Here is a 14379-nt window from a genome sequence, read left to right as displayed (position 1 = left end):
AAAACCATAACAGACAGATTCTAAAATCAACACGGTTCAGCCATCAGGAATAGTTGGGAGGTATGCCATCCATTAGTTGTAGTATGATATGCAATATTATAGCTTTTCCATTTGATCCAGCAGTTAGACATGTTTAAGTATGCCTTCACAAACCATAAAACTGTGTAGAGTCTTCATACTGAGGGGCATGAGGTTTCGTTTCTGTGTTCCCAATATTAGTCTATTGATTGCTCTGCAAAGTGTGAACAGATAGGTTTGAAGCTGGCACCACAGATTGTAAACCTTAAATCAATATACATGGACTCATCTACCCCGCATTTCCAAATCCAGTTTGAATGGTCCTACAAGGTGCGAGTTCCACTAGACTTTCGCCCACTTCCCCAGGTGGGAGAGCAAGATGTTATGGTAAGACCAAGCGAGACTGTTTGTCCTCCACGCTACAGCCTTCCAGTGGATTACGAAAAACTAAGCTCGGAGTCACTCTGGGCATGTCAGATCAAAGCCACGTTAGCAGCATAGGAAAGTTTGGGGAAACACCTGGTGAAAATACACAGCACAGACCCCCAGAACTATCACTGCACAATCATCCAGAACTAGACATTGTTCTCACCCGCTCCCTCATTTAAGGCAACATAAACTTTCTCGAAAACAAACCTCTCAAAAAAGCATTCAGACCACAGGTAAAGTCTCCCTACCTTCATGCCGGCCAGCGACAGCATGTTGTTGAGTTTGTACATTCCAGACTGCAATGGCGTGGAGTACAAAAGGGCATCATTGAACTGCAAAAAGAAAACGTACATGTCCGTCATGGCTCATTGTGATCAATGAAACATAAGGAATGGCAAGGACTTCCAATCTGCTGTAATAAAGGGCACATCTTTGCTGTTACGGGCGAATCATTGATGTGCTGTGACAAGAGGATTTAGCTTTTGAATGCTCCTCGTTTTTTCCAGATTGGAAGTGTAGTATCCATTCATATATTGCTCAACACAAATTGAAATTGGTCCATCCTAATAGATTTTGTTACTGATTAAACTCAATGGAGATGATGCCACCAATTTAAGACAAACTTGTGACCATCATTTAACCAGGAAATGTCTGAGCTGATGCTCAGTTCCCTGAACTATCCTACAGCCATACTCTTCCGCACGGTTTGCCTCTCAGGATTGCGCCACTGGACCATTCAGACATAATTTGCCCCACCATCGATCTAGGGCCTCTCTAATGTGATTTTTCTGCTTTACAATGTCCCTGAAACTCAGGAAAATACTCAAGAAGAGTAGTTTGTACAGTACTCAGAATACATTTGACTTGCATAGCGTTAGAAGTCAGTTTTGCTAAAAAGACTAACCATAAAGATACTGTGGGATAGATTCCTTTGCAGGAGTGTGAAGGGAGAGCGAAGGAGCCTTCCCCGGTCCCCACATGGTGGCTGTGGGATAGCTTCCACCCCTGCAGAGCAAGGAAGCCAGTGTCAGGGACACAGACTGCGCGCCGCAAGGCAACTTACCAGGAAAAACATTCGCGGCTGCATGACCTTCCTTGACAGCTTCATCAACGTCCCCTCTTTCAGGAACACCTGCCAAAATCAAGAGAACATGGACAGAAGGGTTAGACGCAGCAAGAGTGGCAACAGCACCGACGGGCAGTCCTCACCACAATCAACCTATGGATCTAACATGGTCTGAAAACCTTTACAATGCAGAAGGGGTCTGCACAGCAGGCAAAGCAGTCCCACTGCACTGAACACATTGTCCACTGAAGGCTTAGTGTGCTTCAAGCACAACAACACGAGGTACCAATCACAGAGGCACTGAGTCTCAATGTTAAGGTTTGAGAGGGAGAGTGAAACACACTTTCAGCTGTGGCCAACATGCAATGTTAAACTCTGTACAGCAGAGGTCAGACACTTGGGAAGGCCCAAACCTCCCAAAAGCCTTTCCAGCTCTGCATATGCGAATGCGCACACAAAGAGTAGCAGTTGGCATCTTCCTCTAAAAGGGGCAACCACTGCACACCTGTATGTAAATGCCATCGGCATCACCTGAAGATGGCAAAGGAAAATCCTCGAGGATGTGACCACGCAATGACCTCTAATTAGGTGATGACAAAGCCTTGGTGGTGGTACTGTCGAGTATCTGCTTAACGCTGCAATCTTCAGCTACACGTATTGACACTGACTATTTTGAAGAATGCACATAGTCTACGCGTCACTTATTGGAGGAACTCTACTATCTCTGCATAGTGTGAGATGTCTTAACTAGATCCTTGCCAGAGTAGGTTAGCATTCTCAATAGACCTCTGCCAAGTAGGATCTTTCCACCAACAGCAATGGTGCAGTGCCCACACCAATGCTCAAGTGCAGAATCCTCCCTTCAGCCCCCACCTCAGGCAGGATCCTCACTAGAGGCCCTCAGAAGCTCACTCTTCTACACACAAAAGAAGCAGAAGCAAATCACTCCTTCCTGAGCGGGAATGCCGCTACAAAGCATTGCTCGTCAGCTGGCTGGGAGAGCAACAGAGTGTTGCAACCTCCATGGGACTGCAGACGGGTGCCAAGCGTTGGCGACCACCCCGGAATCCGAAGGTACGGGCACACATTATTATGCCTATTATATCTAAATTGTTCATGCATCTGAGCAGCACCATATGTGTGTCCATGAGTTAGTATTTGCCTAGAAAGTGTTATTTCTCCTAGTGTTGTAACCAAGACAACAAAAAATAAAAACATAATAAACCCCACATATGTACGGTCTCACTACTGAAATCACAAGTTATGCAGAGTGAAAAGCGTAAATGAGGCTGAACTCAAATAAAATATGTAATTAGAAGTAGTGAAATGAACACTTCCTCCATTGCAGGGGACTCTGGGTCCACAGCAAGTGTTACTGATGACATCAGTAAAGTGGTAATTCCCCGCTTTTGACCTTGGGCACATATGTGCTGCTGATTGGAGCTCTCTGGTCACCTCTCCTGGTGGTGTCTGTATAATGTTGCCTTGCCCAGAACAGTCCAGCCAGGACTTTGGTGTCTCAGCTGCTAAGGACTTACCCGTCCCGGCTGCACAATTTCGTGGTGTCCATTCAGACTGTACTGGATCTGCATGAGCTTCTGGAAGTTATCCTAGGGCAAGAACAAACATGAGTAAAAAGCCAGTCCGGTTAGTTATTTACAGTAATTCGACAGTTAATCTGGAGTGTACAACAGTTTAGTTCATGCAGAGGTCTCAATTTGCCGCACATCAGATGTGAAAGGATTGCCCGAGCGGTTCTTCATTGCTTTTTGGCACATGAAGTTTCATGATTCTCAGTATAATATCTGGACAACAAGCACCAGAATAAAACAAAACACAGGACTGGATAAACTACTGATACAGACATGGAATAATTCCAGTTCCCTGGTTTATGACGTAGACCCTGTACTCACTCCTTGCTTCATGATGTCGTTGGCGTGGTTGGCGACTTCGATGACGACAGCAAGTGCAGCTAAAAGAGAAACAGAGGACAGGTCAGAGCCAGTGTGAAAAGTATCACCTGTATTGAACCCCTTCCTAGTATATGGACAATATAATGTTTGTGTTTTTTTACAATTGAATCACTGTATGTGCCTGTCGTGTATCATTTCACATCCCTTTAGTTTGGTTCATTCTAAAATCGTGATATGAAATGACTTAGTTTGATTCTCCTTGTCACTTATTGGACATACAATTTATTTTGAAACTTTTGTCATTCTTGTTTGAATGATCCTCTTGTCAGCCGTTTACCTCACCATTTAAAGAGCCAAGCTCGCAAGCGGCTACTGAGTTCCCCTCTTGCTTTAAGCCGATGAAGAGTAATCATCTGCCTACGCACAGCAAACAATGCACCAAAGATAGCATGGAAGCAAAAAATCAGGCTAATATGAAATAAAGGGGAGGGGAATTTAATCAGATCTTCCAAGTACACATTTACCTTGGGTGTCCCTATAGTCAGAAGAGTCTTCCAAAATGTTCTTTAAATAGTCTGCAAGAAAACAAAATGACACAAGATCAAAGGTAGCACAACAGGTGGTCTTCAGTTTTTTTTCCCTTCAAATGGTTGATTATTTCTCATTGAATAAAAATAGCTTTAATGTGGCACTGTCAAAGTAAAGTGCTTAATTACCTGTCTAGAATATTTCAAATTTGCCAAGCGCCGGTGACTCTGGCATGTGCTATTTTGATTTTCAATTGGGATTCTCTATCTAGACAGCTGTACTCTTGGGAACCTGTGGTTCCAGAAGGCCAGGCTGGGTTAAAGTCACACTATGCCATCAATGCTACGCCCATGCACAATGTCAAGGATCACATTCTGTTCCACGCTTCCTTCACACTGTCCAGATGTGGAGTGTGGTCTGATGAATTTGATGTTCAGGTGAGTACTCTTCAGTGGGCATCTCATTAAGGTCCTGTGAACTCTGGATCCTAATTAGAGATTAATAAAACAAACAAAAAAACTGGGGAATTGCAGCATGTGGTCGCTCTCGCAGGCTGTTTTTGCATTGCTATTTTAAAATTATGTCCTATTTTAGGAATTTTTAGGTGATGATGTCCGTGTGTTGGTTCTGATCTCTTATTTTGGTATGCATAATAATTCCTTATTTTTCTTATTCACATGTTAACGCTCACCTTTTTGTGTATTGTAGTATCCCAATTGTATGTGAATTAAAAACCATATTAAAAATGAGTTCAGTACAACAACCCTGTGCAGAGGGGAGACTCTTGGCTTCTTCTGACCTTGCCATGTGGCTTAGGCTCCCCGGGAGTGCTGTGAAGAGCCCAACGGAAGGGCCTTCAGGAACAAGCAAAGGTGTATCTGCTTCCATGATATGAATGTGGTAGACCCCAAAAGATTGGGCTATGAAACTGCTCGTTATCTGGCTTCAGGGGGTGGGGGCAGGCACAGACACTGTAGTCGAGTCAGAATTTGGCAGTCCAATTTGTCTCAGGTCTGTGTACATTTCACCATGCACAGATGCTCCTGGGGTCTCCTCCGGTTCCCTGTCGCTCAATGAATTCCATTCAAGTTATTCTGTTGAATACACAGGCCTTCTGAGGGCATGGGCCCAGTTGCGTATGTTTCAGACTTCATTGTCACGGCCCACTTTGTCATCCTCATACAGAAGCCCTTCTTCTGGTGATTACCTCATTCAAGTAGATATGTCTATGAGTGAGAGCCTTTTCTGTTGTAACCGCACATCACTGTGGACTCACCGCACAGATTGCTCTGCCAAATTACTAGTCACAGTACCTTTAAGGCTCTTCGGGCCCATTAGTTTTGCTAGATTAGCAGTCGGCTATCTCAACCTTACTTTGAGTCGTAGCACCAAGATGCCTTTCGGCAAATGTGCTCACAAACAATTACCTCGCTCACAAAGCGCTTGGTTTCCCTTGTTGAGAAGTACTGCGCGGAATCACTTAATAGTGCCCTTCTTGGAGCCAGCTGACAAATGCTTTGTACAGGCTGATTGATCATATATATATATATATATATATATATATATATATATACCATTTGCCACGAAATTAGGCGCAAAGCCTCTGAAGGAATTAATTGAGGTATATGAGGCAAAAAGCTTACCAATCGCTCAAAATGGAGCAAGGTTATGGGGAATCAATGATTACAACTCAATTTAACTGATAGAAAATGGTTTCTTGAGACAATTGTTGATTGTCTCACAGGACACCTCGACATATATAGTCGAATCAGGGTTGGGTTTAGAATATCTCTCCGACTATATTAGATTGTGACATTTCTCCTAAAGCAGTCTATCTGGGTCAAGGAAAAGATCTGTCAAACCTTTGATTCTATCGGATTGTTTAAGGCTTGCTAATGCCACAAAGATCCCATGGATCGCTTATATGAAAATGATTAGTCATAAGTTAAACCCACCGGATTTATTTAGCAACCCTGAGACAGTCTTTCTATCTTTTAAACCAGTTTTGAAAGCTTGCTTTTTAAGGATGTGCAGAAAGGAATGAGACATCACAGAGGGTAGTAAACACACTGTTTTATATTATAGACACATCAAATGCATGTTAGGAAGGCAGCAGTATCTCTTGTGGATAACAAAAAGTAATCATAGATATCTGTTAACTAGGCTGAGGCTGATAACGATACATTTTTGGTAGCCGTGCCAGAGCCGGTAGGCCATTTTAGCCACCTTGGCGTCTGCCCATGTGATCACATTTCCACAGGCTACATTTTACTTCAGGTTCTGTAAGCAAGCCCTGCTATATGTCCAGTCTTTGTATAGTAAGCTATATTGAATGCTCAGTTAAATGGAGAAAGCAAATGGGCCGGGTTTTTATAATTAAGTTCTATTTAAGCACTCAGTATGAAAATTCAAGGACATTTTTTCGATAAGAGTTTATTTTAATGTATATATTTCGGCACTATTTGCACTTTATTGAGAGAAAACCTCTGTGAAATTTGCTCATGTTTTATATCGGAGAGTTTAATTAAACAGAGCATAAAATGGGTTGAGTCACCGTTGATAATATATATGAATTAGTCTAGACTTTACATTTGTGCTGTTTAAGAAAGTTATATTAAGTGTTAATAGCGATAGCATTTGGGTTGGGCTAATACTGTTTATTTTCGATTTTATGCGCTTTAGTAGGACAGCGCAGGGAAACGTTTATGATTGAGGGATTTGTGCTTTCTTGAATTCTAGCACTAATTGCATTTTAATGCAGGATTCTTTTTTTATAAACATGAAATGTTAGCTTTAAAATTTAATTTATCATTTTTTAAAGGCGATTGTGGTTATATCTATTGGGACTTTTATGGCCTACAAGTGGTTGATAAAAATGTTCTCGATATATACATAAAAACCCAACGCGGATCAAGAGTACTTTAATAACTTTCGTCCCATCACTAGCATTCCAACTATACCGAAGCTCCTAGATAAATGTGTTCATGTCCAACTATGTAACCACATTGACCAATTCCAGATTTTAGATCAATTCCAGCCAGGTTTTTGCAAGGGCCATAGTGCTGAATCGCCTATTACGCACATAGTCGATGAAGCTCTAAGAATGCTAGATCGGAATGAAGCCTGCCTTCTAATCCTCCTTGACCTATCTTCAGATTTTGATACGGTCAAACATGACAACCTCCTGGACTAACTGGAATGAAGGGTGGATCTCTCAGGTGCAGTGGTAAACTGGCTTGCCTCATTTTTCTTAATAACATAACACAATGATTTAAAGTCAAACAATCCCTCTCCAACTCTATGTCATCCACACTTGGGGTCCCTCAGGGATCTGCACGCTCATCCACGCTCTTCAACATGTTCATGGAGCCTCTAACGGAAATGCTCAGTTCATCTAACATTCGCTATCACATGTATGAGGATGCCACCCAACTGTACCTGAAAATCTCCTCACTGGATGACATCAGTTCACTCAACTCCTCCCTACTCAAAACACAACACTGGCTGACTTCCCAAATCTCAAGCTAAATTCCTCCAAAACAGAATTCCTCCTTATCACGCCAACCAAACAGATTACCGTCATCGTTGAGTACTTGAAACCCCTAACAACTCTCAACTGTACCCCACACATCATTGATTCCACAAGGTCTCTTGGAATAATACACAATAAGACATTGAGTATGCAGGAACACATTAGCTCAGCCACCAAAGGAGCCAACTTCCACATAAGTATCCTAAGAAAGATAAAACACTTCCTCCCCCCGAACGACTTCAAGTCTGATGTTCAAGCACAAGTAATTTCCAGTTTGGATTATGGTAGCGCAACACTCTGTGGGCTACCCAGCTACAAGTTGGCACAGCTCAGGGCATCCTTGGATTCAGCTGCAAGGCTCATCACGGGATCCAGAAGAAATAGCCACATCACACCGGACCTGAATTCCCTAAACTGGCTGCCTTTTGATGCTAGGATTCATCTTAAAATTGCATGCATGACACACAAGGCCCTTCACTTTAACATACCTCTGTACCTAGCCCACAAACTGGAACTCTCTGGTGGTAGCAGATCTTCCAGGAGCTCCAGCACCCTGCTTCTAAAACCTCAAAAATTCCAAAGGAAGAAAACCTATGATCAGGCATTCTCGGGTATTGCCCTGAGAATCTGGAACTCCTTGCCTCCGGAAATCAGACGGATTCCTTCTACGGCAACTTTCGAAAAATAAACGAAAGCTCTATTGATGAACGCCCTTGACTGACTGCACCTACCCCACCAGGTACCATTTGTGCTTGGTTCCGCTACATGCGGGTTTCGCTACCCCTCCATGGACTGCCTCGCCCTGAGTGACACTGCTACAATGTATTTCGCATTTGATCCTATGACTTTGTCTATGACTTATGACCGTTCTCAACATCTATATTTGTTGGTTTCTGTTGCTCGATAGGTCTTCTGTTTCCTTTGTGATGGCATGATAACTTGTTCCTCTTTCTATTCCAGTATCTGGCTTATCACTGTTGTTGTTACTGACCTTTGAGCCCAACTCTTTGTGTCCTTGCTCCACTGTAAAGCGCTCGGATACTCGCTTGGGTCATGTCCGTGCTATTTAAAACTTTATATAAATAAATACATACCAGTGGTCGAATTGGGCGGGATCGGTAGGGCATGGCGTGCCCCTACATTTCTACTTTAAAAGTCTGTTCCCCTACTTTTTATTAGAAAAATGCATCCCAGAATGGCAGAAATAGCCAAGACCTATAGATAAGGCTTGGTTGTTTTTTATGGGACCGGGCGGGGTGGTCAGAGAAGGAATAGGAATCTGTTTTTTCTTTCTTACTCAGAGAAGACAAGGACAATGTCCACTTCTCCTGCTCTGGCGCTGACAGCTACCACTCCCCCCCCCCTTTTCTCTCTCTCTTTCTTCCCTCTTTTTCTGTCTCTGTCTCGCTCCTCCTCACTTGCTGATGACCATGATTTGAACCAATGCCTCTTACCCTCTCTTTTCTTTTATTCGTTCGCCAGTGAAATGGATTAAAAAATGAAAAACGCTTTTGCTGGAAATGTCGTATTTCTTTGACATTTTTCTATTTCAAAGTCCAGTCTTAGGATGAAGAGAAAAAAAAGGTTCAAAATACGAAAATATAAATATAACTAAATAAAGCAAGACAGAGTGGTCCTAAAGTGGCCAGATTGGTTTTATTCACATCCAAACACATTAACACCACTTCACAGAGTTTACCCGTGAATCGCTAAGCTACTTTCATTTTCTTATCTTTTGATGAACAGCATTGTTTTCCCCGGGTGGGGAAGTGCACAATTCCTGGAGGTACTGCAATACCTGGTTGATGCAAAGAGTGGAAAATGTTTAATGTGATCCTAATCAGCTGTTTTCCTTCTTTTAGTTTATAAAATGTGTACTGTGGCTCTGTGTTCAGGGATGTGGTCTTTTTAAACTATACTGCTTACGTTCTGTAAGGATATAAGTGCATTGAAACAGGTTCCTTCTGGGCCCTGTAGTCATGTCCATAACTTTTCAGGCCAAAACACTCATTGACTTCTGAATAAATGAGTGTAAAAGCTTTAAGGTAACCTTGTTATTCCTGCTTACATTACACATGCTTAACTTAATTTTGCATTCCCTATGATTGTTTGCTTTTTCCAGGATGTTGTTTCTTTTTTTTCAGGCAGCATATTACTCTGGTTAGCGCATAATTTGAATAGAGTTGCATCCAGGTGTTTATAGTGGGGCACAATTGGGTTGTAGCTGAAGGCAGTGTGACTTTCTCTCAGTGGGGCACTATGATGTTCAATGGGGGAGAGGATGTGGCACTATGGTCAGAGCTGCTGAATTTGGAACTGGGGGGGGGGATCAGGTTCAGCCTTCATTACCAGCCCACCAGACCACTCTCCTGAGGGAGCACATTCTCATACTAGTCCTTTGAAGCCCCCGGTAGACCTTAGAAGCCCTGGTGTCTTAGCCGCAGCAGGCGGTGGACCCTAGCGGTGGGAAGTGTGGGTTAACCTTAAAGGCCTGTCCACCACAATCCATACTGAAGTTCACCTCCAGTCTTGCAGGCAGGCTTACGTAGCAGCACACCCTAGAACAACAGTGACTGTCATTGAGGTCACAGGACCACTGAGGCCAGTCCGCCTCAACCATTGGTACCTCCATTGGCCTCGTTTCAGCAGTAGCAGTGCAACTCATCAGGGATCAGCAATGCATGATTTGCACGCACACCAAACTAAGTTTGCAAACTTCATGGTCTCTCTGCTTCATGCACATGCACTATTAACATGTGCTGCCTGCTTTGGGGGCACAGGAATTATGCAGCAATGGAGGACAAAACTATGTTGCATTGTTGACTAAATTATGCAGAAAAAAAAGGCTGCAGCGTAATGCGGTACATTTTCTGATGCTTTATTATTTTGACATTTTTACACATATTAACAGCCTCTGTAGATTGTGCCTCATTAGTACCAGTGTAACATACAAATGTAGCAATGAGAAAGGTGACCAAGCAACCTTTGCAAAGGGCGCTCCACTTCTCAGCAACATAAGTCACATTTTTTTGTAACTTTTGATCCGTTTGAGCAAAAAACAACTTCTTTGTTAAAATGGCAGATTATGCAGCAGATGATGTATTATGCCACAAATATGGCATAATTATGTGGAAAATATTTGAAAACTAGGCTATTTTGTCATTCATATCTGAACTGCTGAAAAAGTGCTAATGACAGAAACTGAATGGCTCGGAGAAAAATGGCTTGTGATTCCACTGGTATGCTATCTGGGACTAAGCTGCAGCTAGTCAGTGAAATACTGAACAAATACAAAAATTGAGATGTTTTGCTCTTTCTGGCCACACCTCTGACTCCGCCCACTGACACAATCCTTGGGTTATTCCTGCCCTCTGATTTTCCGCCCACAGTTCCCCTACATTTCCCCCCCCCCCACTTTAAGCACTGACATATACACATATATTTCAGAATTTTCAAGTGATGCTGCCCAGCAGCCAAGGGGTGTCTTCTCAGTATATAGCAATCCAGGACACGCAGTTTCGTTTTTTAATATAATATGCCTCAAAAAAGCTAGCATGCGAAGTGGTGTTGCCCAAAAAACCCGGGCTGGATAAAGGGGCCGCATGACAAGACCACTCAGTAGCTATGGATCCTGCAGGCTGTGGCAGCCATTTTAACATGCTCAATTGTTCTGCTCAAGAGTCCTGCAGTGGTCTTGCACTACTGCCTTGTGGTTACTGGGTTTGTTTTCCTATATCTTGGTGAAATGAGAGGGTGCATTGTGAGGACTTTTTCAGACACAAGTAGGTCCAGTCAGAGGCGCAACTAGAGCCACATTTCGGGGGGGGGTGGAATACTATAAATTTCGGGGAGGTGGGGGGCTAATTCTTCCAGCAATAGGCAGAGTGGAGATGAAGGGGTGAAAAACACAACAACGCCTCACAACAAAGCCTCAACACGTAAATGGTCTTTTAAAGACATGTGAAGTTCTCGGGTGCGGCTGCGATAAGCTCAAAAACTGTCTGTGTGTGCGCCTGGGAAGCGGTCTCACCTGGGCTGACCCACATGACGGTGGGGGGCTGAAGCCCTTTGAGCCCAATGGGCGTTGCGCGCCTGGGTCCAGTAGATTAGCAGAGATGCGTTGTAAGGCATAGCATTAAATGGTGTTTGTTCAATCCGTTTCCTTTTTCTAGCCCATTATTGACTTCAATGAGCTTTATATAGAAGAATCCTAACCCGAACAATTATTTTAAAATATTTTGTAAATGCAACTAAATAACTTCAGTACTGTTGCAATAATCAACGCCATCCTCTACAAGCCTGGACTCTGTTTTTTTTTTTTATAGATCAAGAAAATAAACTTTTTTAGGCACTGCTACAGTTAAAGAAAAACAAAATTCCCTTCTGTGTCGTGATATATTTCTAATGCAGAAGTTTATATTAGTTTACACTGAACTTTTGTTTTTCTTTAATGTGATATGACCAGTGTTAGAAGTGGGGGGGAACGGAAGGGCACGGCGTGCCCCTACTTTCAAAAATTATGCTAGTCCGTTCCCCTACTTCTTGATTTAAAAAAAGCGTCCCGGGACTGCCCTAATTCAGGCCCGGTTCTAGTAAGGGCTTGAAGGCAGGCGCGAAACGCCATGGGGCTCAAAGTGCTTCAAAGCCCGGGCGCGCACACACAGACAGTTTCAGAGATTATCGCAGCCGTACCTGAGTACTTCACAGGTCTTTAAAAGACCATTTACATGTTAACGAGGCTTTGTTTATTTTTTCACCCCTTCATCTCCAACAGGGGCATGGCGAAGGCGACACATCCTTTCTTTGGCCGCGGTAACCTTTGCCTACTGTCCTGCTGCGGGGATATTCTTTTTCTATGCAGCGCAGGAGAAAAGAAGTTTGTTTATTTTGATTCACCTTTCCCAACCCCTGCAGTTGCTTATCACTTCAGGCTGCGACACTAAGATTGACTAATGGAGTAGGTAGGAGAATGTGTCACTATTTGTTTTTCTTTTTAAATTCTGCACAGGCGCAGCAGGACATGTACTTCGTGTGTGCTTCATTTAATCCGTTTTTATCATTATCATGGCTGATGCAGGACAACAATAGGACAATAAAAAAATGCCCAGATAACGCTGGCTATTAATGATCCTGCTGGAGAGCAATCATTTCTCTGTTAGTAGTTAAGTGCAGATGAACTGTATTTTATGTGGAAGCTCAGTGGGTTACTGTCATTGTGACAATGATCCTTGTGTTACTTGCAGTTCAGAAGTTACAATCCTAACATAGGACAGTGACCAATGAACTGTCACCAAAGAGCTGTATGCAAACCTGAATGGTATAGTTAGAACTTCGCGTTTTTTTGTTTTGTGATATAGTTAGAACTTCCCCAGGCTTTCATTATTCTAATGTTGCTAAAATGAGTATCTTTGGGCAGATATACATTTTTATCAGTAAAGCCAACCCCTAACCACTGGAGTACTCTTTAAATCCTGAGTTTGTGCTTCTCCAGACCAAACCCTCTTAAATATACTGCCCACCAGTATGGATGACATGTGATTCATACACCTTGTAATCCTCATTGGCTTATGTGACATTCCCTGTAGGCTGATTTACATACTTGTATGATTCGTTGTCTCTGTATAATGTGTGCGTGGTGTAAAGTACGGACACACACTCACTGATATGAGTACCGCTACACAACAAATGAAATGCATATGAGAGAGGGGCTACATAAAGATGAGGGGCACTGTTGGAGGGTGGCAGTGAGGGAATCCGAGGAGGAGGTAGTGGGAGTGGCTATGGAGCGATGAGGGGCACTGTTGGAGGGTGGCAGTGAGGGAATCTGAGGAAGAGGTCATGGGGGGGAGGGGGAGCTAGGGAGAGATATGGGGCACTGCTGGAGGATGGTAGTGAGGGATTCTGAGGAGAAAATCATGAGGGGGAGGGGCTACAGCGAAATGAGGGGCACTGGTGGAGGGTGGCAGTGAGGGAATCCGAGGAGGAGGTCATGAGGGGGAGGGGCTATGGGGAGATGAGGAGCACTTGTGGCGTATGGCAGTGATTATTGGTGTGGCGCCAAAAAAGACTTTCGCATCAGCGCTAAAGCCGGCCTTGTCATGGCCTTTCGCCTTTCTGTTTTTGTTTATTTAATTAGCAGTCGGGTCATAAGGGCTACTGTGGAACATACTTTAAAGTGTGTGCTAATTATATTTACTGCTATATTCAATGTTTTAAGTTTGAAGGTGATTTTACTAATGTTTTTACCGGGAAAAATTAAAGTGGAGCCCGATGGTGCCTGATATGGGGCTGGGGCCCAAGGTCAGCTGTGAGATAAGGTGCACTGGAGAGGAGTAGTGGATAATCAAGCCTGTAAGGGAGTGCGTTGCGGAGTCTGGGGTCAGGTGGAGGTAGCAATGAAGAGGGATCCTCCATGAAGGCTCGAACAGAGGGAGCCCAAGTAGTGTCACTTGCCTGATACTACCACCTCAGAAACCTCCTCTTCCCATCAAAGGAAAATTACATAGAAAAAACTGTTTTTGAGAGTGATAATATTTAGAAAGAGATTTGGAAAAGAGTGCGATTTACTGGGCCTTGTAAGACTAAGAAGAGATAAAGGAGGGCCCGGAGGATTTGCAGTCTGGGTGTTGCTACTCCCAAGATAATTTTGAAAAAAAAAACTATAGGGTCAAATACTGCATTTTATTTTCAACACCCCATTTTTACACAAATTCTCTCCAAAGCCATTACTGTGCCAAGACAACATCCCCAGGAGTTGACCACATTTTTTTTCAAGATGCACAATATGTTCCTCCCATAAGTAAATATTTACCTCCACTTTGCCAAGGCCTGTGTTTTTTCCTGCTTGCTCACATGTTATCTCACTCAGGCTCACTACCCCCATTATTCATTCT

The 14379-nt window shown here is 43.2% G+C and overlaps 1 protein-coding gene across 2 annotated transcripts in view; it reads right to left on the bottom strand.

The window, feature by feature from the left end:
• The window catches only part of FGD6 (FYVE, RhoGEF and PH domain containing 6), a 221018-nt gene that overhangs the window by 21020 nt on the left and 185619 nt on the right, over window positions 1-14379 (bottom strand). For both annotated transcript variants that reach the window (XM_085653387.1, XM_085653388.1), the window contains exons 9-13: window positions 3951-4001; window positions 3427-3485; window positions 3052-3123; window positions 1511-1579; window positions 696-779 (exon numbers count right to left, since the gene is read on the bottom strand). In XM_085653387.1, the coding sequence (XP_085509513.1) occupies window positions 696-779; window positions 1511-1579; window positions 3052-3123; window positions 3427-3485; window positions 3951-4001 (335 nt within the window). The remainder of the gene's footprint in view (window positions 1-695; window positions 780-1510; window positions 1580-3051; window positions 3124-3426; window positions 3486-3950; window positions 4002-14379) is intronic.

Source organism: Triturus cristatus, chromosome 4_1 (assembly GCF_964204655.1).
Source record: "Triturus cristatus chromosome 4_1, aTriCri1.1, whole genome shotgun sequence".
NCBI classification, from domain to species: Eukaryota; Metazoa; Chordata; class Amphibia; order Caudata; family Salamandridae; genus Triturus; species Triturus cristatus.
This window is presented reverse-complemented; position numbering and strand designations above follow the sequence as displayed.